The 24,159-nt window shown below is 45.0% G+C and overlaps 1 protein-coding gene across 2 annotated transcripts in view; it reads left to right on the top strand.

Annotated features, from left to right (window-relative positions):
- The window catches only part of LOC144828692 (carbonic anhydrase 2-like), a 120,476-nt gene that overhangs the window by 82,282 nt on the left and 14,035 nt on the right, over positions 1-24,159 (top strand). For both annotated transcript variants that reach the window (XM_078687075.1, XM_078687076.1), the window contains exons 5-7: positions 12,019-12,111; positions 21,504-21,566; positions 23,086-23,241. In XM_078687075.1, the coding sequence (XP_078543201.1) occupies positions 12,019-12,111; positions 21,504-21,566; positions 23,086-23,241 (312 nt within the window). The remainder of the gene's footprint in view (positions 1-12,018; positions 12,112-21,503; positions 21,567-23,085; positions 23,242-24,159) is intronic.

Raw genomic sequence — 24,159 nt, 5'->3', positions numbered from 1 at the left:
TATGTCAAACCCGGTGGGGTGTGTGTGTGGTCCTAATGGCCATTGCGGCCCCTATTTGAGCGGTGTCTGGACCTGTGGGAGCAGAAATGACTGAGGTTATCAGGATGGTGGTGCAGTACATCGTGTAGTGTGTAATAACAACGGGTCCCTTCGATTTAAGATAACGGCACAGTATCCCCTCAGAAGAGAGGGCACGGACCCCACGGTCTGCCTTGCACTATACCTGAACAGTTCAAAATGTTGTCAGTCTCAATGTTCCCATACGTTAATAATCAACGTTCCAAGATTATAGACTCCACCAACCTCCCAATCAGACAGTTCTGGCCGGTAGTTGCGATTCCAAATGAGAACATCAGGTTGTCTCCACAAAGTCACTGTTATTGCCACCATTGGAAAAGTAAAGCACATCCCAAGTATTCAACACCTTACCGCAGGTTTGCAAGTGGTGCAATCCAGGCTTGCCTCATCGTCAGTCCGATTCCAGATGTTGCGCCTCACCTTCCGTCTCCTTAGCCTGCTTTTGCACTTTTTAACGAACTCTTGCGCTGCTTTTGGTGTGACCAGCAGGACGGGCTTACCTTTCCAAGTTACACGCAGTCTGGCCGGATACAGCATAGAGTAGTTGATGTTCATTTCCCTGAGTTTGGCTTTCGCAGATGCAAATTCCTTCCTAGCCTGTTGAACTGCGACAGTGTGATCCGGATAAAACTCAAAGGTGTTACCTTGATGAGTAATCTTTCCTTTCTCGCGGGCTAACCGTAGTATGGTGTCTCTGTCATGGTAATTTAGAATCCTCCCCACTATGGGCCGTGGCGTAGCTCCCGGCGGCGGGCGTGGTGCTAGAGATCTATGCGCTCGCTCCACGATGAAGATCGGAGAGAGTGCCTCCTCGCCAAATATATCTTTGCACAACTGTTCAATGTAGACCTCCATGCGACTGGTGTTGGTCGATTCCGGCAGACCTGTGATGCGTACATTGTTGCATCTGGAACGCGCTTCCAACTCCTCCTCCTTCGTTTTGATCACTTCTAGTACGCGTTCCATGCCGGTGCATTTAGTGGAAGTTGCACGTGATTGTTCCTACACCGTCGAGATTCTGTGTTCGGCCGTGTCCAGTATCTCACCATGCTTGTCTAGTTTCGCAGACATGCCATCCATCCTGCATGTTAAATTGTCTAGCTTGCCATTAATGTCTTGTAGGTTTGCTTGTATGGCCATCAGTATCTTCTCCATGTTAAAGTTAGTCGCCAAGTCAGTCGGTACACCACTATCTGCCATCTGCTCCGTGGGTTTAGGCACTTTCTTGCTTTCAAATGAGATCTTTTGTTGCTGTCTGTCAGGCTTGCCCATCTTAGTCAGCAGCGGATGCTTCGATTGTACAACCTGGTGAGAGGACCTGGTTATTCTGTCCGATGACGCCGTGTTGCCCGTTGGGAGTCCGCTGCTGATTACAGCACTCCCGGCCTCGAAACACCGTGTCGTCGGTCCTCGGGATTCCCTGGAACGTGAATTAGGTCGTCAGTGGGACTGGCGCGCACTCCAGCCTGCAGACCTCAGCTAGGTCGGGTAGTCGCAAAGCATCCAATTCACCAGTAGTTGCACTATGTGCCACGCAGGATATAGCTCATGTCACTACCAATTCCGAGCTCCCACGCTCCGGCACCACAGAGGGCTCAACAGTTTTCCCGCCAAAGCACCCACCGCTCGGCTTCTACTTCATATGTTTACCACCTCGGGGCCACCTGCCTCTCCCCACGGCAGCCGGTATGTGCTGTAGATGGCCAACCCCTGGACCGCTCGCCACGTCCCCCGATCCTGTCAATCAGATCATGTGTTATTGTCCGATCCAACACTCGGACTGCTTACAGTCGTGCTGTTCAGCAGTTGATCATGAGAGATGTGGCTCCGTGGTATTTAGCGCTGGTGACTCAGGCAGCGATCATTCTGCACAGTTACAACACGAAGTCTATCATTTCACAGTGGCGCAGGCTTATAACGGGGCTGCATGTCGTCGCCGTCTCGATGGTAAAGTAGCACCACTCCTCGGAATCCACGCCAGCCCGCCTCAGAGTCAATCGACTCCATGCCACCGCGAGGGTCGCGTTCACCAGTGCGATTGCCTGCTATGACGCCAGGTGCGGGGCAGTACTCGCTTCAAGCTGGGGTCGCAAGGTGCTGCAAGTGTTCTACTTGAGTTCTGACCCTTCGAGGAATGTGCTGAAGTTATGTTCGGTTCCTATGCCCAATGATCCCTAGTTTAGCCGGTATATCGATAAACTGCTAGGGCGCCGCCATTTTGTTACAGTCGCGATCCGCTCTGAGGATCTGGCTATCAGTGTGGGGTAGCCCTGATATCAACAAAGAGTACGTGCGCATCACAGGTCTCAATTCGGAATGCAGCTTCGCCACTTCAGTCTCGCTCTCGTACCCTCCTTCGGTGCTCTTACCGGCATCAGAAGTCCGAGACTACAAGAGCACTGGGTCCGGTCGCCATCTTAGCTGTGGCCGCCGGGCGCCGGGCGCCGAGTTCTTGTCGTCCACTTCCATTAATTCGTCCACTCACCGCTCCAAACTCCGACACGGTGTGCTCAAGTTTTACATACACCAGATCACTTCATTTTTGGACGGTTTCACAGGGTCTGGACGGGATAAACACGCATTTTCGCGGTCGTCCGGCGGAGCTGCGGTATCACACAGCCATTCCGCTATGCGCCCCCTAGCGCCTCCCCTGGTCCTCCAGTGTTTTCATCCAGTGGTGATCGTTGCATTGTGTGACAGACAGTGGCTTGGGGCAGCCATGGCTCCCAGGACTATATATCTCGTTCTGTTAGTTGATACACGACATCTCTGTTGCACATGCAGAAAGAAGCCACTTGACCGTGGTAATAGCATCTGCAGGCAACAAGAAAAACTAAACTTTCAGCTGCCCCAGCCACCTGAGTGTCTGCTTCTTGGAGGCCAATCTACTACGCAATCACAGTGGACAGGTGCCTTTACGCAAATCAATAACAAAAGACACACAGATGATGGACGGAATGCAGAGCAAATCAAACATTCATCCCCAGTCAAGAGATCTGGGTTCAATCCATTGTTCTTTGGCTCACCATACCACCCCAGTTTAGACCCAGCAATATGCAAACCAGTCATGACCCTGTTCCTCATGGGAACAGTACAGCCCAAACTGCCAAGCCAGATCCTCCCTGGACCGGAAACAAGCATCCTGGGACCAGTTTTGGGCCATTACCTCTTATTAGCCACGCTATCTTGAATCCAGTGGCACAGTGAGCCCAGGACCCATGTCTGGACATATCTGGCGCACTTAGGGCAAGAAAGCAAAAGATACACAATTAATGGACGGAATGCAGAGCAAATCAAACATTCACCCCCAGTCAAGAGATCTGGGTTACATCCATTGTTCTTTTGCTCACCATGCCACCCCCGTTTAAACTCAGCAATATGCAAATCAGTCTTGACACTGTTCCTCATGGGAACAGTCCAGCCCAAACTGCCAAGCCAGGTCCTCCTTGGACTGGAAACAAACATCCTGGGACAGGTTTCGGGACATTACCTCTGATCAGCCAGGCTAGCTTGAATCCAGTGGCACAGTGAGCCTGTCTGGGCATACCCGGCACACTTAGGTCAAGAAGGCAAAAGACACTCATATGATGGACGGAATGCAGTGCAAATCAAACATTCACCCCCAGTCCGGAGATCTGGGTTAAATGCATCGTTCCTTTGCTCACCATGTCACCCCAGGCTTTCCATGCCACTGGAGGCAAGCTAGCCTGGCTGATGAGGGTTGATGTCCCGAAACTGGTCACAGGAAGCTTGTTTCCAGTCCAGGCAGGATCTGGCCTTACAGTTTGGGCTGGACTGTTTCCATTGCCTACTTTGCCCATGCCGTAAAACATCTCGGATAGGAGTTCTGAGGCACATCTACCTCATCTGAGGGACATATAGATGGCTAATATTGCCACAGACACCCTCATGAGGCCGATTCATTGAGCCTCATTGTTTCACTGGTCACATGCTCCCCCAACATGGGTAATCTACAAGCAGCTGCTGTGGATTGGAGAAGCACTCCTCATTTAAACCTTTTCTTTTTGATTATTTCAAACTTTCACCGAAGCGTGCTACAGAGGTGGCACGTTTGTCCACAACCGTGCCTATTCTTTTAAGCACCTATCTCGAGAAGAGATTCCCCTCGACCTCTGTGCACTGTAGCTAATGTGGTTCCTCACTGGAACACCACTGATTTTTAAACCACAATTGTTTCTATATATTCAAATGTTTCTGGTTAATCTCACCAAAAGTTTTCTGAACCACAAAATTAAATTAAACCACTACACATCGTTCTTTTAGGTTGCATAACCAATCTATTAAACAGATTTAAACATTCAATGAACATAATATTTCAATAATAATACAGTCTATTGAAAACATTTCCATCAGTTAACAATGATTCCAAAATGATGCCCGATGCATTTCGAGCCCAGTGGCTCTTCCTCAGGGGCCTGTGAACTAAACACTATATACATCATTTTAGTGAATGTCTTTTTAAGCTCGAGTATACAATGTTGAATAAACTTCCTCATATAGCAAAGCAATACTGTCAGATTCCATTAAATGTCAAACACATATTCAAAACGTTTTCCATGTTATGATGGCCAGAATGAAATGTAGTTGGAGTGCAAAGTTGTAACAAAGAAGAAACAAAAAGAAACAATATCCTTCACCTCACCCTCATGTGACCCAAAATATCGCGTCATACTAATACTCACATGAAAAACTGATGTAATCTGAAAACGAAAAACACACTATCAATTTCTCAAGCCATTGTGCGTCAACAAGACCCCACTTTATACTAATTCTGACTACACAACCTCTTACCTCGCTTTTAAGACTGAAATCTCAACTCCGTGTTCAAAAGAACCCTCGCTGTCAGAAGCCTCGCCGCTTTACACCCTTGAAAAACAAACAAACCGTGGCTTTAACCAACCTTGTTGCGCACTGCGCTTAATGATCAAACCCATCTTGCCCTCGTTCGAGTCCCTGACTTACCTCCTAAATCACCAAGACTTCCAAAATAATGCTTTCCGTCTCTACGCTGTATCTGATGAGCAGCTCTTTCCAATGAAGCGATACAAACCCGCCGTTCAAACCTCCGTATAAAAACCGCGCCCTGTGTGCTTCCAAAACTGACAACGGACTACTACTAAACCATGACTGTGGACGCCATCTTTGCCTAGTCTCTCGATTAAATGAGAAGTCTTACTGACGTCGAAATTGTGAACATAGAAAGAGAATGAATATAGAAAAGGCCAAAAATAAAGATGAATAGAGTAAAGTATGAATAGAATAAAGTAAACTCCGCACAGCGTTGTGTTGGCCTAATGATATACAATCAGAATTGTCATACATAACATGGAATGCTGAATTATAATATAGAAACTGTAAAGAGAAATTCGTGACTTTACATCAACCCTGAGGCCTCAGGGTGAATCAGATAACCCTCTGTTGTATTATCGAAAACACCCCTAATCTATTTTTTCGTTGAGCCCACTCGGCTCCTGTGTACCTAATCTTTTCATCCAGTAAATTTCCCTTTGAAGGAGAGATCTATTGAGATCCGCCCCTTCATGTAATTTGATTTTTTCCAGTAATGAAAACTGTATTTGGGAGATGTTGTGCTTACTGTCAATCCAATGTCTGGCTAGGTTGCTTTTCAGATTTTGATTCCTTATGGTGCTCTTGTGTTTGGATATGCGAATTTTAAGCTTTCTCTCCGTCTTACCTACATATATCTTGCCGCACGGACATTTTATGTAGTAAATTACATTTTTTGAATTACAATCACAGTCATAATGTAATGTGATAAGTTTTCCTGTTTGAGGATGATGTAAGGAGGTTCCAATTATGACATTATGACAATGAACGCAATTTGCACATCATTTCATTCCTTTGTACAGTTTTTGTCCTTCAATGGGAGATGACATTAGCAGTTCCTTCAAGTTCTTCGATCTGGTAAAAGCAAAAATTGGTTTGTGGGAAAAAATTCCTTCAAAATCAGGTTCATGTTGTAGTAACTCCCAATGGCGTGTGATAATGTTCTTGATCTTCTGTGTGCTTGTAGAAAATTTTGAAACAAATACATGTCTTTCAATGGTTTTCTTTCTAGTCTGTTTTAACAGATTATCTCTGTCGCATGCCGTCACTCCGCATTTTGCTTTTTCCAAAACCTCAATGGGGTAACCCCTTTCCAAATATTTTTGGTGTTGCAAATTCAAATGTTTCTTCAAATACTCCGGTTTGGAGCAGATTCTTTTAATCCTCATGTATTGTGAGAATGGTAAGTACACCTTGAGATTCTGTGGAAACTTTGAAATAACAAGGAGTTATTTACGTCAGTTGGTTTTCGGAAGACTTCTGTATGAATAACTTGTTCATCAATGTTGATTGCTACATCCAAAAAGGAAATCTCGTGAGCACTAATGGTGTGGGTGAATTTAATTTGATCTACACAGTCATTTAGTAGCTCAATTTTACTTTCAAGTTGCTCGCGACTTCCTGACCATAAAACAAAAATGTCATCAAGGAATCTTCGGTATATAACTGAGTGTGTTTGCCAGTCATTGTCACTGTAAATAAAATCTGATCCAAATTTAGCCATGAAGGTATTGGCGTACGCTGGGGCCCCAGCGAACCCCATAGAAGTACCATTTTGTTGAAGAAAAAACTTGGAGTCCCACTGAAAATAACTATGATATAGACAAAAATGTAGAAGTTCCAAAATGAAAACTTTTTCTGCTCTGATAGCAGGTTGACTCAACAAGGCCCATTCCACAGCCTCCAGACCGAATTGGTGAGGTATAGATGTGTACAAAGATTTTACATCTATTGTACAAAGCCAAGTCTTGTCTTTCAATGTGATTTCCTTCAATTTTAGTAAAAAATCATTTGTGTCTTTCACATATGAAGGCCACTGTTGGACAAATGGTTGCAAAATTTTGTCAATATATTGACCGAGTGGCTCAAAAATTGTGCCACATCCAGTCACAATTGGTCTCATTGGTGGGTTGCGTAGGTCCTTATGAACTTTTGGGAGCATATAGAGGCGTGGAAACACCCTTAAAGGCTTGCAGCAAAATGAAAACATAGTGATTCAAAAAGCAGATAAAGGTGGAGCTATCATTGTTATGGACATAGATTTCTATCAACAGAAAGTGAATGAACATGTTCACGATGAATCAACATATTTACTCTTGGAAAAAGACTTAACGGAAGAATTGGAACTAACTCTAAAGATCATTTTGGATCAGGCTTATGATTTAGGGTATATCACAACAGCCACCAAACAATTCCTATCTGTCCAATACCCGAGGAGACCACGCCTCTATATGCTCCCAAAAGTTCATAAGGACCTGCGCAACCCACCAATGAGACCAATTGTGACTGGATGTGGCACAATTTTTGAGCCACTCGTTCAATATATTGACAAATTTTTGCAACCATTTGTCCAACAGTGGCCTTTATATGTGAAAGACACAAATGATTTTTTACTAAAATTGAAAGAAATCACATTGAAAGACAAGACTTGGCTTTGTACAATAGATGTAAAATCTTTGTACACATCTATACCTCACCAATCTGGTCTGGAGGCTGTGGAATGGGCCTTGTTGAGCCAACCTGCTATCAGAGCAGAAAAAGTTTTCATTTTGGAACTTCTACATTTTTGTCTATATCATAGTTATTTTCAGTGGGACTCCAAGTTTTTTCTTCAACAAAATGGTACTTCTATGGGGTTCTCTGGGGCCCCAGCGTACGCCAATACCTTAATGGTTAAATTTGAATCAGATTTTATTTACAGTGACAATGACTGGCAAACACACTCAGTTATATACCGAAGATTCATTGATGACATTTTTGTTTTATGGTCAGGAAGTCGCGAGCAACTTGAAAGTAAAATTGAGCTACTAAATGACTGTGTAGATCAAATTAAATTCACCCACACCATTAGTGCTCACGAGATTTCCTTTTTGGATGTAGCAATCAACATTGATGAACAAGTTATTCATACAGAAGTCTTCCGAAAACCAACTGACGTAAATAACTCCTTGTTATTTCAAAGTTTTCATCCACAGAATCTCAAGGTGAACCTACCATTCTCACAATACATGAGGATTAAAAGAATCTGCTCCAAACCGTAGTTTTTGAAGAAACATCTGAATTTGCAACACCAAAAATATTTGGAAAGGGGTTACCCCATTGAGGTTTTGGAAAAAGCAAAATGCCGAGTGATGGCATGCGACAGAGATAATCTGTTAAAACAGACTAGAAAGAAAACCATTGAAAGACATGTATTTGTTTCAAAATTTTCTACAAGCACACAGAAGATCAAGAACATTATCACACGCCATTGGGAGTTACTACAACATGAACCTGATTTTGAAGGAATTTTTTCCCACAAACCAATTTTTGCTTTTACCAGATCGAAGAACTTGAAGCAACTGCTAATGTCATCTCCCATTGAGGGACAAAACTGTACAAAGGAATGAAACGATGTGCAAATTGCATTCATTGTCATAATGTCATAATTGGAACCTCCTTACATCATCCTCAAACAGGAAACTTATCACATTACATTATGACTGTGATTGTAATTCAAAAAATGTAATTTACTACATAAAATGTCCGTGCGGCAAGATATATGTAGGTAAGACGGAGAGAAAGCTTAAAATTCGCATATCCGAACACAAGAGCACCATAAGGAATCAAAATCTGAAAAGCAACCTAGCCAGACATTGGATTGACAGTAAGCACAACATCTCCGAAATACAGTTTTCAGTACTGGAAAAAATCAAATTACATGAAGGGGCGGATCTCAATAGATCTCTCCTTCAAAGGGAAATTTACTGGATGAAAAGATTAGGTACACAGGAGCCGAGTGGGCTCAACGAAAAAATAGATTATGCATGTTTTCTATAATACAACAGAGGGTTATCTGATTCACCCTGAGGCCTCAGGGTTGATGTAAAGTCACGAATTTCTCTTTACAGTTTCTATATTATAATTCAGCATTCCATGTTATGTATGACAATTCTGATTGTATATCATTAGGCCAACACAACGCTGTGCGGAGTTTACTTTATTCTATTCATACTTTATTCTATTCATCTTTATTTTTGGCCTTTTCTATATTCATTCTCTTTCTATGTTCACAATTTCGACGGCAGTAAGACTTCTCATTCAATCGAGAGACTAGGCAAAGATGGCGTCCACAGTCATGGGTTAGTAGTAGTCCGTTGTCAGTTTTGGAAGCACACAGGGCGCGGTTTTTATACGGAGGTTTGAACGGCGGGTTTGTATCGCTTCATTGGAGAGAGGTGCTCATCAGATACAGCGTAGAGACGGAAAACATAATTTCGGAAGTCTTGGTGATTTAGGAGGTAAGTCAGGGACTCGAGCGAGGGCAAGATGGGTTTGATCATTAAGCGCAGTGCGCTACAAGGTTGGTTAAAGCCATGGTTTGTTTGTTTTTCAAGGGTGTAAAGCGGCGAGGCTTCTGAAAGCGAGGGTTCTTTTGAACACGGAGTTGAGATTTCAGTCTTAAAAGCGAGGTAAGAGGTTGTGTAGTCAGAATTAGTATAAAGTGGGGTCTTGTTGACGCACAATGGCTTGAGAAATTGATAGTGTGTTTTTCGTTTGCAGATTACATCAGTTTTTCATATGAGTATTTTACGACGCGATATTTTGGGTCACATGAGGGTGAGGTGAAGGATATTGTTTCTTTTTGTTTCTTCTTTGTTACAACTTTGCACTCCAACTACATTTCATTCTGGCCATCATAACATGGAAAACGTTTTGAATATGTGTTTTACATTTAATGGAATCTGACAGTATTGCTTTGCTATATGAGGAAGTTTATTCAACATTGTATACTCGAGCTTAAAAAGACATTCACTAAAATGATGTATATATTGTTTAGTTCACAGGCCCCTGAGGAAGAGCCACTGGGCTCGAAATGCATTGGGCATCATTTTGGAATCATTGTAAACTGATGGAAATGTTTTCAAAAGACTGTATTATTATTTAAATATTATGTTCATTGAATGTTTAAATCTGTTTAATAGATTGGTTATGCAACCTAAAAAAACGATGTGTAGTGGTTTAATTTAATTTTGTGGTTCAGAAAACTTTTGGTGAGATTAACTAGAAACATTTGAATATATAGAAACAATTGTGGTTTAAAAATCAGTGGTGTTCCAGTGAGGAACCACATTAGCTACAGTGCACAGAGGTCGAGGGGAATCTCTTCTCGAGATAGGTGCTTAATCTACAAGCAGCCCTCAGAGTTGCAAGGGCAGTCTCAATAACTGCAGTGGGAGTGCGTGCTCTGTGCGTCCATCTTCATCCACTTGCTAGGAGTAACTTATCCTTGCCACAGTGGTCATGATGACAAGCACTGTGGCCAAGCAGATACCTCGTCATTACATTCATGCCTACGTCCTCCAAAATCCTCTGGGTGGAGAGGGAAGTATCTGCTCTTCCACCCAGTGCCCTGCAAAACGTTCTGGTGAATGCATTTCCCTGCTAAATTGAATTAGCTCATAAGAAGCAGCATTCGAAAAATGTCAGTTAACTCTGTGACAGATTTGAGGTCTATCTCAACCAATGCAAGCTGATATTTTGTCAAACTCACGTTTGGAACTAGACACATGCTTGGCCATCATGTCTCTGTTATTGCATAGTGATGCAATCACAATCTGCTCTAGGAAAAGCCTTGCAGTGAGCTTGGCTTGTGGATAGTTCATATAACTCCGTGCACAACACCAAAGACTGAATCCACATAGATTACATACTGCAGTCAGCCTCCCATTGGTGGCCAGTAATTTTAGGAGGGGGGGAAAGACAGAGCACACACGTACACAGACACATTCATCCACACTCATGCATTCACACTCAGGCGCAAGCACACAGATCCATTCACAACACTCATTACCAAATATTCAAACATACACGCATGCACACACCCACCAAACACTACTTTTAAAAAAATCACTCTTAATTGCAGCTCTGCCTCGGAAGTCCCAAGAGGGTTGAGACTACTGCCTTTCCCCATTGGTTAACCTTAGGTAAGCCAATGAGGGAAGGCAGCAGTCCCAAGCCTTTGAGGCCCCGGTAGGGTGGGACTGCTGCATTCCCTCATTGGCTGTCCCTAAATCAGCCAATGAGGGAAGGGAGCAGTTCCAATCTTGTCACAGTGTGGGATGGCGTCTGACTGACACTCGGCCCTAGGCACTTCAAGGCTTAAACCTTCTCTTGTCACAAAGGGGAGGGCCTTTGCGACCTTAGGTAAGCTGAGGAGGTAACCCCCACAGGATCTGTGATATCCTCAGATCAGCAAGGTTCAGCTCAGGCAGCCAGGAGCCTGTCCATTTAGCACAGGTCCAGCTCCTTTCTGCCTGACCTGAAAATGAAGAGTGTCTGTCAGGCTGACCTTTGCTCAGCCTGATGGGCACTCTTCTTGAGGGGCAAAAGGTGAGGAGGCATGGCCCCTCAGCCCCAATAGACGTGCTGCGGCTGGTGAGCCTTCTGAAAGGGAAACCCTAAGGCTTCATGCATAGGTTTGTGGAAGTTACTTCACTGCTCTCTAGCCGTCTTATTCTTCTTTCTATTAGAAAGTGCCAACTGATGAGAAAGATGAAAACAAACTCACCTTGCCTTTTAGAAAAGGTGATTAAAAACAAATGTGTTTTTTCAGTTTTACATAGCGCAAACTCGACCCGAACGTATTGGGGCGCTTTACATGAGCACTAGTTATATTACACAAAGACACATGCATTTTTGGTAGGCACAGGGAGATTAACTTACACACTTATAGCAAATACAATTTTTAGAGGTCGTTAAAACTAGAGTGGTAGCCGGCAGTCAGTGTTTGTCATATAGCATTTGATCAATGTATACTGTTGCAGTTTATTTTTCAGTGTTATTAAACCACATTTCTTTCTTCTTTCACAGCTTCATTTGGTGCACTGGAACACAAAGTATAGCTCGTTTGGTGAGGCTGTACGGCATTGTGATGGTCTGGCTGTTCTTGGCATTTTTCTGCAGGTGAGCGGAGTAAGAATCGAAGAATTGCCCCACTTTGCATTCTGAATGTGCCCAAACAGTCCATGCCTATGCTGCCCTTGCAGCCTCCATACCACGCCTCACAATGCAATCAATCAATCAGTCAATCAATCAGTAACTTATAAAGCACAACTACTCACCTGTGAGGGTCCTAAGGTGCTGGGTGGAGGGGAGGGCTCGGTCTGCGGTTCAGTCAAAGAGCCAGGTCTTGAGGTCGTTCCTGAATTGCAGCAGCGATGGGGATTGCCTTAGGTGCAGAGGCAGAGATTTCCAGGTCTTTGCTGTGAGGTAGAAGGATCTTTCTCTGGCCATGGTCTTGTGGATCCTTTGGACGTTGGCCATGGCCAGTTGGGCAGAGTGGAGATGTCTGGTGGGAGTGTAGAAGGAGAGGCAGAGGTTGAGGTACACAAGTCTGGTTCTGTGGAAGACTTTATAGGCATGTGTGAGAAGTTTGAAGGTGATTCTCTTGTTGACCGGAAGCCAGTGAAGGTCTCTCAGGTGGACAGGGATGTGGTTGTGGTGTGAGATGCTTAGGATGAGGCTGGAAGAGGCATTCTGGACGGTCTGCAGTTTTTTGGGCCGTTTTTGGGTGGTGCCGGCGTAGGGTGCTTTGCCGTAGTCTAGTCTGCTACTGACAAGTGCATGGGTGACCATTTTCCTGGACTTGGTGGGGATCCACTTGAAGATCTTACAAAGGAGGTGGAGCATGTGGAAGCAGAAGGGATGAGACAGCATTGATTTGGTTGTTCATTGAGAGCGAGGAGTCCATTATAATGCTGAGGATTTGTGCGTGGTTTGTGGGAGTGGGGGGGGGTTTCTGAGCGCTGCGGGCCACCAAGAGTTGTGCCACAATTTATTGTATGACATCACACTCAGACAGGGCATTAATCTCCCCACCTAGGGTCATTCTCATCTGCCCCCCTCATCTTCACTAACATCCTATCACGCAATTACTTGCACCTGAGTTGTATTCAGCTCCGGCTACTCACACCTCTTGCCTCTTAGTGTTACCCGCACTCAGTCCTGCGTTATTATTCAAGCATCCTGCCTCTCACTGTCAAACCTCCTTTCTCTTGCTGCTACGTTCACTGCTCCTTGCTGTCACTGACACCTGCTTCCTCTCTGAAAATGCCTCATGCCTGAGCCAGAGAGGAGAGACGTCTGGGCCAGGCGGGCTGTCTCTTTCTTTACCTTCATCTGGCATATTGACCTCTTCATGACCTTGATGGACTGTTTTGTCAAGTCAAGTAAAAAAGGTTCGGTCTTAACTGATACTAAAGCAACAGATATCATTAATCATTCGCTTCAGGACAGAGATTTTAGAAGCTTGAAAAGCGCCTTGCCACACTCTTTTTACTATAGAGCATGGATACTCACAAACATATTCCCAGGTGCCAAAAACTTTGGTCTATGATGTGATTGAGGGCCGCATTTAAGCCAGAAGGGTGGCTGTTGAGGGGCGGGGAGACATAAGGTGAGGGTAGGGGAGGCGAGGCATGTACATCTAGTGGCTGAATTGCACAATGTAAAACCAGAAAATCTGGACCAATCTGGCTTCCCCATCTGATCACATTTTGTGACCCTAGGCAATTGTTATATTTCTTTCCCCCCCCCTTTTACTTCATTGTTACATATAAGAGGACCTCCAAATACAAGACTTCAGGATTTGCGCTGTACAAAACCTTTTGTGTTTGATTTAATAAACTATAATTTTTCTGTATAATAGCAATCCAGGCTGCCCAAAGGGTGCACATAACTGACTTGCCTCTTAGTTCACTACTGGCATTGTTGTCAGGGTGAGACTCAAAAATACTTCTCCCTGCACTGATATAACCTGATGTACTAAGGTGAAAGGGTTCTGAAGGTTAATGCAATACGCTTTTTCAATTTACTTTCTCATATTTTTACACGTTTGCTGAAAGATTCAATTAACATTTAAATAAATGCTTGCCCATTTATTTAGTGGAGAAAAATAAACAGCAACCCAGTGCATTTCTTTTAACCAGGGGGCCGCATGTAAAATTCAGGAGGGCTGCATGCTGCCCCCAGGCCGTACTTTGAGTATCACCAGTGGCTACGCTAAGGCAGAGGAGCGTCGCCCCACTGCTCGTTGAGCAGTGAAAAATAAAAATAAAATGATAATAAGAAGAAGTTATTATCATTTTCTTTTTCTTTGCGGGACTCCGACTCCAGCCTAGTTGGGCGGGGCGGAGCTGGACTCCTCCACTTCAAAGGGAGCCGGACCACCTCCCTAAGTGCACATGACGGCTTGGTCGGCCCTCTGGGGCCGTCCAAACAGCCATGCACACTTGCTATGTTCTCCACTGGGCTGGGTTGCACAGCCTAGTGGAGAACATGCGCAGCCTTCCAGTTACTGGCCGAGCGGCCATTTGGGCAGTCTCAGACTACTCACGACACTGCTCCTGCAGTGTAGTAATTGGCTGGTAAGTCCGGGAGACTTGGTGCTTCGACTGCTCTGCAAGGATTAAGGGAGAGACGTGCAGTGGCGGGGAAGAAGATAAGTTAATTTTTCATATTTATATCCTGCCTCCCTCACTCTTCCCCGTACAGAGGCAGCTGCCACTGAGTATCACTGCTATAGCTCGAGAAATTGCCAGCGCTGGTATGTGGCGCAAGATGTCCTGGACAAAAATTAAGCCCTGGCGCCGGAGCAGCTGTTCACTTCCTGCTACTGTATGCGTAGCACAAGGTGTGCAGACCTGGATAAAAAAATCTGCCTCATTTGTACAACTCCCACTGTATAAAACATCCCCCACCCCATAGGGCACCCATTATAAATGTCCACACTTACTTCACCTCGAAAAGGGTCACACTTGTTATGTAGAAGGACGTATGAAGTAAACACTGCAAACAGACAGGTACGACTGTTCATCGTCCTGGCCGAACCAGGACCCTTTTATTGGGCACACAAAACCCCACCCCCAATAAACCAATTAACATCAATCACTATATATACATCAGCTGTGGTAGCGCGATCCCTTTTGGCGCCATTCTCCTTCAGGTAAGATCAGCGACCACATTACATTCCTCCCTCCTTTACAATAAAGAAAGCTAAATAAAAGTTATCATCTCAAACATGTGACATAGTCTCTCAAACCTGTGGAACGAACAGGACATTGCCTCAACTGATAACGACCCGCGCCCCTTCGTTGGTATTCAGGGCCCACAAGTAGATCACTAGCAGGAGACATAAGAATAGACCCAGACCCCACAGCCATAGGTGACACAGATGGCACATCACATTGTCCAGATGCTTCATCCCTCTCTCTCGATGGTATCACACAATCACTTTCCTGAGTATCACCAGAATTCTGGAACATTTTAAAGAAAGATACATTCCTCGAGATGGTTACCCCACCCCTCACCACCGTTATTTTAGTACCATGGACAGATTTCACCACCCAGGGTTCAGGCTCAAATGGAAAGCTAAATTTCCCTTTTCGATGCCTATTCCTCATCATTACTACATCACCAACAGAAAATGTCCGGGGCATAGCCCCACGGCTAATCGCCACTTTATCGTTCTTTAACTGACGATTCTTTAGCTCCCCTACCACGGCAGCATAACTTGCCAGAGGGGACCCCAGCACTGGCACAAAATCACCCATAGGACGATTCATACATAAAGATATAGGACTGACTTTCGTTGTCGAATGTGGAGTCATTCGATATTCCTTCAAGAACAAAAATATAGCACAGTCTAAATCCTGACGATCAGTGACAGCAATCCTGAGTGTCTTTTCAAGGGTACGCATGAAACGTTCAACCTCCCCATTGGCCTGAGGCCATAAAGGAGTCACTTTTCGATGAAACACACCCCTGGACTGCAAATAAGAGGAAAACTCATGGCTGGAAAAGGGAGGTCCATTGTCAGTACGTAATTCAGAAATCAAACCATGAGTTGCCATAATTTTATCAAAGAGAGGAATCGTACGACATGCTGTGGTAATATCCATGATCTCCACCTCCGGATACTTGGAAAAATCATCGATCACCACCAACACATGTCGACCATCAGGTAGACAACCAAAATCAGCACTAGCCCTCTGCCAAGGAAAAGAGGGAATATCTTCCGTGATGATGGGAACAGGAGCATCCCCTCCCCCAGCAGCCTGACACAGCGCACAACCCAATACCGTGTTCTCCACCAAGGCGTCCAAACCAGGAAACCACACTTTGGATCTCAAACGGGATTTGGTTTTTACTACCCCTTGATGGACCACATGAGCCAAATCCACAACCCTCTGTTGTAGACAAGCAGGGATCACCAACCTGGATCCCCGCAGCAGACATCCTTCCGGGGAACAGGTTAGTTCATTTCGAACCTGAAAAAGGGATGCCAAAGTAGATCTGGCATCCTCAGTATGACACTTGGCGGCACTCAGGAGTCCACTCCACTTCCCAGTGCCAATAGCAGACAGGCATAGCTGGAGACACCCACCATGAACAGTGGCTCCCACAACCTCCTCCAGGGAAATTGGGAGAGGCCGAGAACGCTCAACTATCAACCATACATATTCCTCAATCTCCTCAGCAGCATTTTTCTCAGCAACAGATGCAGGACGGAAATGCCAAGATAAATAATCAGCAGGATTTAACGCCCCATTACGAAAAACCACCGTCAAACAATAATCCTGCAGCTGCAAAATCCATTTTTCAATCCTTGGCGGAGGCTTTGAGGAAGTCTCCATAAACAAAGGGATGAGTGGTTTCTGGTCAGTGTATACCACAAAAGGCTGACCATACAAGTACAAATGGAAATGACGACATCCCCAATGCACCGCGATGGCCTCCTTTTCTATGTGGGAATAACGCTGTTCACTAGCAGTCAAAGCACGACTGGCATATGCCACAGGAGCCAATTCACCATTTATCTGGCGCTGGGATAGAACAGCCCCCAGACCACCTGGACTTGCGTCCACCACAAGTTCAGAGTCCAGTGCCGGATTGAAGTAAGCCAGGGTAGTATCAGCGGAAAGTGCCCTTTAGTAGCTTGAAAGGCAGATTCCTGTTCAGGGCCCCAATCCCACGGAACATTAGATTTCGTAAGCTCTCGCAAAGGAGCTGTCAAATTAGACAATCCAGGGATAAAGCGACAACAATAGTTAACCATACCCATGAAACTCCTCACACCGGACATATTGACAGGAGCAGAGGCAGTCTGTATATCACACACCTTCAATGGATCAGGAGACACACCATTTTGTGAAAAGTGATAACCAAAGAATGAAATGTCAGTTTTTAGAAATTCACACTTTTCTCTATGCAATGTCAAACCATGATCCAGCAAACGTTGAAATACGACTTTAAGACGACTGTGATGTCCATCCAGAGTTGGGGAATGAACTAAAATGTCATCACTGACATTTATTACTCCATCCAATCCAGCCAACACCCCCCGAATTGTATCCTGAAACACTTCGGCAGCACTAGAGATACTAAAACTCAAACGCTTATAACGTCGTATTCCGACATGTGTGGAAAAAGTGGTAACTCCCCGGGAAGCAGAGTCAAGCATCAACTGGTGATAACCAGCACGGAGATCCATTTTGGAAAACCACCTAGACCCACTGACTTCCACCACAATGTCATCAACAGTAGGAGTAAGGTGACGTTCACGTTTGATTGCCAAGTTAGGTAAGCGCATGTCCACGCAAATTCGAACTTTACCAGGTTGTTTAGGTTTACGGGCAACCACAATCGGTGACACCCAAGGAGTTGGGCCCTCCACCTTTTCAATAATGTCAGCCTCCTCCAACTTCGCTAATTCCGCCTCCACCTTCGGCCGAAGATAAAAAGCCACTCGCCTATGGCGTAACGCCACTGGTTGAACAGACTCGTCAATATGCAACTTGATCCTCCGATCCTTCAGACAACCTATACCATTAAATATTTGCGAGTACTGTAATAACAAGTCATCAATAGTCCACTGATGGATGGCCAGTGCAAAAACCACCAGGTGTAAACTCTCAGCTGTCTGGCAGCTCAGCAACATCCCATGACCATCCTTGGTGACATACACAGGCGTTTTCACTAGATTGGAACCATGAGAAATCACAGCAGAAAAAACCCCAGCCAATGGAAGGGGTTCACGGTCTCCAAAGGCAAATACCTTAATAGATGTCCCACTCAGTACTGGTATATTTGGTAGTCCCATCATCATGGATTCAGCCATCACATTAATGGACGCCCCAGTGTCAATAAACGCTGGCACTAAATGACCATCCACCTTGACATCACATTTGGGCAAGCCCCTTCGTACTGCACCCCCAGGTTGTAAGGCATGTAGAACATGAACGACCTCTTTATCGTCATCCATATCCTCCAGCTCTGGAAGAGCGGCATAGACCTGGGCCGATGACACAGGAACAGACCCACGGATAGGAGCAGAACGGCACACCTTCGCAAAATGATTTACTTTGTTGCAATTGGAACACCGTTTCCCAACCGCAGGACAATTCCCATTATGAGGAAACAAACCCCCACAACCATAGAATGTCCGAGGTTGCTCCGCCTTGCGAAGAGGCATTTTCTGTTTATCAAAACCTCGAATCATCACAGCATTCACTGGTTCCGCCTTCACAGAATGTTGAAAAGCAGCATCCATATGGGCCTCGAAAGTTCTTTAGACCGGCCACGGGTCAACATATCTGCCATCGGCATATTAGGAACCTGGAGTATTGCTTCACTAAGCTTGCTAGAATAACAGCCCTGTATAAATTGGGCTCTTATCTCATCTGCAGCATCAGGTAATCTACAGGTACTGGCCAATACCCGCAAACGAGCAAAGAAAGCATGAACAGACTCATTAGGCAACTGCCTTGCTTGACGTAGCAAAAACCTCTCATAATCAGGATTTGCTAGAGGTTCAAAATGCGCAGTCAGAGCCTGTTTCAATGTGTCATAAGTATGCGCAGTCTCTTCCACCACCGAACGCCCCAGCCGATATATTGCTGCCCCACCAAGATGTAACAACATAGGGCGCTTCCGCTCGTCATCCAAATCAAAGGCCTCAAAGTAAGTCTCCAAACGATCAACCCATTCTTTCCACCGAGCAGCCTTGGCAGAAGGAGGGCCATCCCAAAAAATGTTTCCACCGGGGGGACACTTGACATTGTTAAATCCTTTGACTTATTTCTAAAATTAGGTCAGAATTGAAGAAGGTCCAATCAGAATGCCTGCAACCACTGAGCACTCCTGCCGCGAGATGCCCAGTAAAACAGAACATCCACTTTCACCTTTCCTTGTATCGCACTGGAGCGCTCTCACAACTCCACTCCCGAAGAAACTGACAGCATCTCCTTCAGCATGAAGAAACTGACAGCCTGCGCGTTGCCAGGGCCGCGAGCCAGCCGGTCCGCTGACTCACGCTCCGTTACGGCTCCGGCCACGCCCCCAAACACAGTCGGAGTGAGCAGAGGATAAAGGATTCCCCAGGCCGGTCACCGTTCGCCCTCCGGAGAATCCACCGGAACCCTGCGCCAACAGCGCCAGAAGAGGAAAATTCCCAGCACACGAACCGCCCCACCGAAGCACCGCTTCACCGCCACGTCAAAATCAGGGGCGGGAGAACAGCCTCAAAGTCCGGACCTTCGTCGCCAGTAATGTTATGTAGAAGGACGTATGAAGTAAACACTGCAAACACACAGGTACGACTGTTCATCGTCCTGGCCGAAACAGGACCCTTTTATTGGGCACACAAAACCCCACCCGCAATAAACCAATTAACATCAATCACTATATATACATCAGCTGTGGTAGCGTGATCCCTTTTGGCGCCATTCCCCTTCAGGTAAGATCAGCGACCACATTACAACACTCATGACACCATGCCACCACGGTCTTGAGAAAATGAATCCTGTGTTGAAAGGTGATAATACACAGTTGGCCACCTGCGGGCACTCAGAGGGCACACTCGTGCATTCACAAACAGCCACCTCTAGCTGGGATCCAGCAGTGTGTGTAAAGTAGGACAGAGCTATAGCACTAACAGTATGTGAAATATCGGGACCAAGGGTCCTCTCCAGTATCACATGCAGATTCAGTTCCACATCAAGCACACAAACTAGACCTTGCTATGTGCTTTACCCCCTTCCTCCACACCGTCTTACATCAAACAGCGTTTAAAACGTGCAAGATGGCCGCGCCCATTCTTACTGTCACGAGCCAGTGAACCCTTTATTACAGACAGCCAAACAGCATATTCAAGTATTACACTTATCCGTTATATGTCCTTTCTCTAAGGCTATTAAAGAGGGCTAACCATTTTTGAGTTTGGGGAGTTCAGTGATTCTCGAGAATAATCTTCAGGTAACATTCGAGATCAGTTTTAGTGGACAGGCAACGGTGGGTCAGGGTGGCACTTGCATTTTAGATGCCTGTAAAGTGATTGATTAATACTGCCCATTCCTGAGCTCAAGACATCCCGTCACAGACACCACACAGGTATTTATGTGCGCATCTGTATATAGGGACAGTTAGGGTGCAAACCTGTTTAGAAAGAAACAAAACACCAAAAAACAAAAGGGGTTGTCTCAAAGCGTAGGTGAGGGTCACTTCGCATTCAAGAGAGGTGAAACGAGGTGTCGGAGGTTCCTTAGCAATGGTAGACCAGATGTCCCTTGAAGAGATGGAATTCAATGTCGGTCTGAAGTGGAGAAGAGAAGAAGCGACCCTGACCCGTGGCACATACGTGACGATCCTGGGGGCAGGCTTGTCTAGATGTAAAGGTGTTGTGGGTCGCGTTGGCCTTATGAGATGGGAGTTTCGGTGGTTGTTACAGTTTTGGAGATGCTACAGTATGTGTTGGAGATGATGTGTGTGTAGAGCCTGAACCAGTGTAGGTCTGTGACAGTAGATGTGATGAGGTCATACTTCCCTGGATCTTTGATGTGCCAGGTGACTGCATGAAAGATGCACTTCACTACAACCAATGACAGGCTGGGGGTGTCAGTGACCAGGATGTTGCAACTGTCACGGTGGGGGCAGACCAGGGTGTGTGCGGTTCTGCAGTCTGCTTGGAGAAGATACAGCTTTTAGTGTGGAGGAGGGACGACCGATAGCTGACTGTCTGGGCCTTCTTGGCAATGAAGCTTCTGAAGGAGGGGTTGCTGTTGATGATGACTCTTTTTTTACATCTTCTGCTGCAGGTTGATTAAGTTGATTCCTAAGCAACCCACTTACCCAAATCACTTTAGAAAACCCACTAGATTCCTGTAAGAAACACGAAGATGCCACTGTGCTCTAAAGCATCGTGCCATGATGATGCAATATAAAATGCTCTTTCATTGTTTAGCACAACACAAAGGTGTTTGCAAGAAATACTTTACTTTTCTTCATTTTGTCTCCTGCAGATAGGACACGCAAACCCTGACATGCAAAAGATTATTGACGCACTGGATCTCATTCCAACCAAGGTAACAAATCATTGTGTACAATCTCCCATCAATAACATCCCGTTAGGACTGGCAGCGCAGTGTTTTGTGGGACGGCTGAAATGCACGAGTGCTCAGTCGTGCCTAGACGCGCTGACTTTATTAAAGCACCCTTTTTAAAGTCTGCCACAGCCAGCTTCCCTTTAGAGGATCAATATCTTCTATACAAAGAATCAATATTTATTTTGTTTTTTAAGTGGTTTATCACGATTAAAGTAGTCTGGCTTTTTAGGATTCCTTGGAACTGCATGTGCGTCATAGGGAAAACAAACAACGATGTTCTGAGGACTTTGCTAATTAAGACCAGAATAATATCATCCCAAATCACTGGATGTTACACATCCTGGGGGTAAATGAGAGCGGTGTCTTTTGTGCATTTAATTACGCCAGGGTTGCATTTTGCTTTTGCTTTCTTTTGTCCTGTATAAATCAGGATGCACCCTTTGCAGATTCTAAATTACGATTCAATCGTGTGCACCTAATGCTTGTCGAGAGTGTTCTTTTTCGCGGAAGAATTATTTGTCAATATGTAATTCGTAAAACAGCCGTATATGGGATGCAAATAACAAATCATATACCAGAGTACATCTATTCATAAGAACTACAGACGAAACTAACAAGTCTCATAATGTGCTGCGCAAAGATATACTGCCACAATGGGGCAGATGTATCAAGATTTTATTTTTGCGATTCCTAAATAGCGATTTTTAAGGAATCGCTATTTAGAAATCGCAAAATGGAATGTATCAAAAAAATCGCTATTTTTTTTAGATTCCTTACACCTCCTTATTTGCGAATTCGCATTTTGCGAATTCGCAAATATGGAATAATTTCCCATGCATTCCTATGGGCCTGGAGGCCCATAGGAATGATTTTGAACTAATTCTCAAATTGGGAATTCGCAATTTGCTAATCGCAATTTGAGAATTATTTCAAGGGTGCAGGGGTGTCTGAAAGACACCCTGCTGCACCCCTGAAAAGTACATATGTGTGCATATGGCGCACACACATGCCCCATGGGCATGTGTGCGCGTCACATGCCACCTTAAAAATTGCAAAATTGTGCATTTGTTGAGAACTTCGCAAGTTACCATCAACTACAAGTTGGTGGTAATTTGCGATTCCTTAACCAAAATTCGCAAAAGAAAAATGCTTCATACATAGCATTTAAGGAATCGCAAAATTTGCGATTCCTTAAATGCTATGGCAAATTAAGGAATCGCAAATGTTTGCGATTTCATAATTTGCGAATTTTTGATACATTCAAAATCATGCAAAATGACTATTTGCGAGTCGCAAAGGCCGAAATTCTGCGAATTTCGGCCTTTGCGAGTCGCAAAACGGTTGATACATCTGCCCCAATGTGCCTAACACCTGTGGCACTATAAAAGGAGCTCAAAATGCAACAGCAGTCCAGTTTGGCACACAAAAAACACCCATTTACTCCTGCCCGGTTACATTTCAGACATCTAACTTTTGGTCCGCTGTCGGTGCTTTGCAGGGCAAGAAGGCTTCTTTCACTGATTTTGATCCTGCGGGGCTGCTGCCGCCATCACTGGACTTCTGGACCTACGAGGGATCGCTGACTACGCCCCCCCTTCTGGAATGCGTTCTGTGGCATGTCCTGAGGGAGCCAATATGCGTTAGTGAGAAACAGGTATATTAAAAACCGATATATATGAAAAAAGTTCCAACTAAAAACCAAAAACAGATTTTTTTGCATTCAGTATGTGCAACATTGCAATGGAAGCTTGCTAAATATATATTGCCACACCTGAAGGCCACCTGCACAGTTGCCATTACCATGCTGTTTCCTCTGCCACGTGTTCATATTATACACTAGAACACATCATGCTAAGGGGAAGATTTATTAAAAGTTTTGCGTTGCCCTTTCGCCATGCAAGGGGACACGGGGCGTTGAAAACCTATAGTGAGATTTACCAAGCAACAAAAGGCCACCCTGCGTGGCTTGGGAAACCTGGATTAACGCGAGGCACCGCCAGTCGCTGCCTTGCATTACTCTGCCCCAGGGAGGTGTTCCATGGGTGGAGCGTGGGTGTTCCTAGATGTACCATGAGTGGTAGACCTAGAAATGCATCAAAATGCTATGCCTTCCCAAGAGAGGTGTAACAAGGAGAAATGTGTATTTTTCTCCTATTTTTTCCTCTTCCTATGTGTGTTGCATTGTGCAGCACACATTGAAAAAAGAAAAAGCCTCAGAGGATTGTTTTTGTGCAGGGAAGTGACACTCCCTGCACAAAAACAATCTTGCCAGCAATACAGGCACCCTTGAACCATAGTGCAAGGGTGCCTGCGTTGGCGCTCGGCAACACATAGTGTGCCAGCCATGGAGAGGACAGGAATGCGCTATATAATGTTAATTATGGCACATTCCTGCCCTCTCCCTGCCAAGGTGTCATGCTGTGCTGTGCTGTGTTGCATGACATTTTGATAAATCTGCCTGTAAATGTGGTGGTATACTCAAAGTGACGTATATCTGTGCAGCAGGCATAGCCTTTTTACAGGGGACAGATTTCGATACAAATTGTAGACTGTCCCTTGGATACTGACACAT

Source organism: Lissotriton helveticus, chromosome 4_1 (assembly GCF_964261635.1).
Source record: "Lissotriton helveticus chromosome 4_1, aLisHel1.1, whole genome shotgun sequence".
NCBI classification, from domain to species: domain Eukaryota; kingdom Metazoa; phylum Chordata; class Amphibia; order Caudata; family Salamandridae; genus Lissotriton; species Lissotriton helveticus.
This window is presented reverse-complemented; position numbering and strand designations above follow the sequence as displayed.